We start from the raw sequence: 1671 nt of genomic DNA on the forward strand, positions 1-1671 counted from the left end.
AGGAGGTGTTGAAGGAAGTGGACTCAGACTGGGCTGCTTCCGCCCAAAACTTACCATCTCCCCCCAAGCCCATTCTCTTCTGGTGTCCTTGGTGCGTCTGTGCGTCCTCTCCTCCGGCTCTGAAGGAGATGTTCCTTCTCCCACCTCCATCACCTGGTCACTCGGGACTCCCCCTACAGCCTCCTAAACACATCTGCAGCCCGTGCACTTCTCTCCTTCCCAGCTTCCTGAGTTTGAAGCCCATCACCTCTCCCCTGGGTGCTGGCTGCAGCCCACACTCACCATCCTTCCTCAGAGGTGAGCACTTCCGACCGACTGCTGCCCCTGGCATGCCCTGTGACACTCCCTGACCTGCTAAGGAAGGTCTCCTGGGGCCGCCCCGCGGGGGAGGTAGGTGGAGTCTCCCTAAACCTGCAGAGAAGGGGGTTCCCTCTGCACTCCAAGAAGGGCCCTCTTACTGCCAGCGTCCTTTCTGTTTCTGGCTCTGGAAGGGGGACCCAGCTGTTTGGGAAATTTGCTTATTTTTCTTCCTCAGGCTACCCTAGGATTCTGTGCAGCCACCAGCCCTCTAGGTCTTGTGCCTCACACTGGGGTGGGGGCCGGGGCTCAAGAGAATGGGCAGGAATAACCTAACTTGACCTGAGGCGTTGCCTCAGAGAAAGACTGTCGGCCACCACCATCCCACCCCCACGAGCAACATGCCGTGACCCCTGCCCTCAGCCCTTGCGTAGCATGCAGAGAGCAGATCTCGTCAACCATGGGAACAGCCACCTCCCAGGAACAAGCCTCCCAGCCCCCTGGGTGGCCATGGGCTCTGCCTATGGTTCCTGCACCTGCCAGGGGGCCCAGCCTGTAACTGACCCAGCCTGCTGTCCTGACACACGGACTGCCTGTGTCTTCCACCCCTGGATGGGGTTCCCACCAAATGCCTGCCCAGCCCCTTGGGCCTACATGTGGGTGCCCTTCAGTGGGTACCTCTGGATGGGCTGTCCACTGCCAGCTGCCTCAGCGCCTTCTTTTTGGCCAACGGGCTCCTCCAGCTTTGACCCCCACATGGGAAGCCAGCACCTGGCTGCCTGGGCCTCCAGCGTCTTTCCTTACCCCATGGGCCCCCCGCCCCCATACCCTTCGGTCCCTCCCACTCTGGGCAGGGATGCCTCTGGCCGGTGTCCCCAGCTGGGAAGCCAGACTCCAGCCAACCCAGCCTTCAGGGCTACAGTGCAGAAGCCGTGCAGAGGAGCTCCCCACGTGCAGAGGCACGAGGCCCCTCCTTTAGAATGGGCCTCCAGGTTCAGTATTTGGGCACGTCTGCCACCCTGCAGCTCAGAACTCTGCCCTCTGTCCCCTTCCCCCATCGAAGACCCTCAGCCGAAACCCCGCCGCTGCCTCTTTGAAAGCTAGTCAGTCCCCCCGTGACCCGCCAAAGTCAGCCATGTGTCACATGGAGCCCAGAGCCGTAGTCTCAGCCTAGAGACTTATGATTGAACATCTAAGTTTTCAAAGGGTCTCAGGTGTGAGTGGTTTGCTGTCCTGCAGCACACAGCGCACTGCACCCGGCCAGCAGGCCTCTACTTGGTTTTTCTCTTCCTCTTCCCTCGTTCTTTCTGCCTTCAGCCCTGACACTGGCTCCTTTCCCTCCCCAGCCCCTGTCCTGGGCCGGCTCTAGAAGGT

At 60.7% G+C, this 1671-nt stretch overlaps 1 protein-coding gene across 1 annotated transcript; it reads left to right on the plus strand.

Moving 5' to 3' along the window:
• Positions 1-732: 732 nt before the first annotated feature.
• On the plus strand, positions 733-1401 carry LOC103610344 (chromosome unknown open reading frame, human C3orf56). The gene has a single exon (XM_008594527.1). The coding sequence runs from the start codon at positions 733-735 to the stop codon at positions 1399-1401; it is 669 nt and encodes a 222-aa protein (XP_008592749.1).
• Positions 1402-1671: the final 270 nt, after the last annotated feature.

The sequence above is a fragment of the Galeopterus variegatus genome, unplaced genomic scaffold (genome assembly GCF_000696425.1).
Source record: "Galeopterus variegatus unplaced genomic scaffold, G_variegatus-3.0.2 Scaffold10965, whole genome shotgun sequence".
Lineage (NCBI taxonomy): Eukaryota > Metazoa > Chordata > Mammalia > Dermoptera > Cynocephalidae > Galeopterus > Galeopterus variegatus.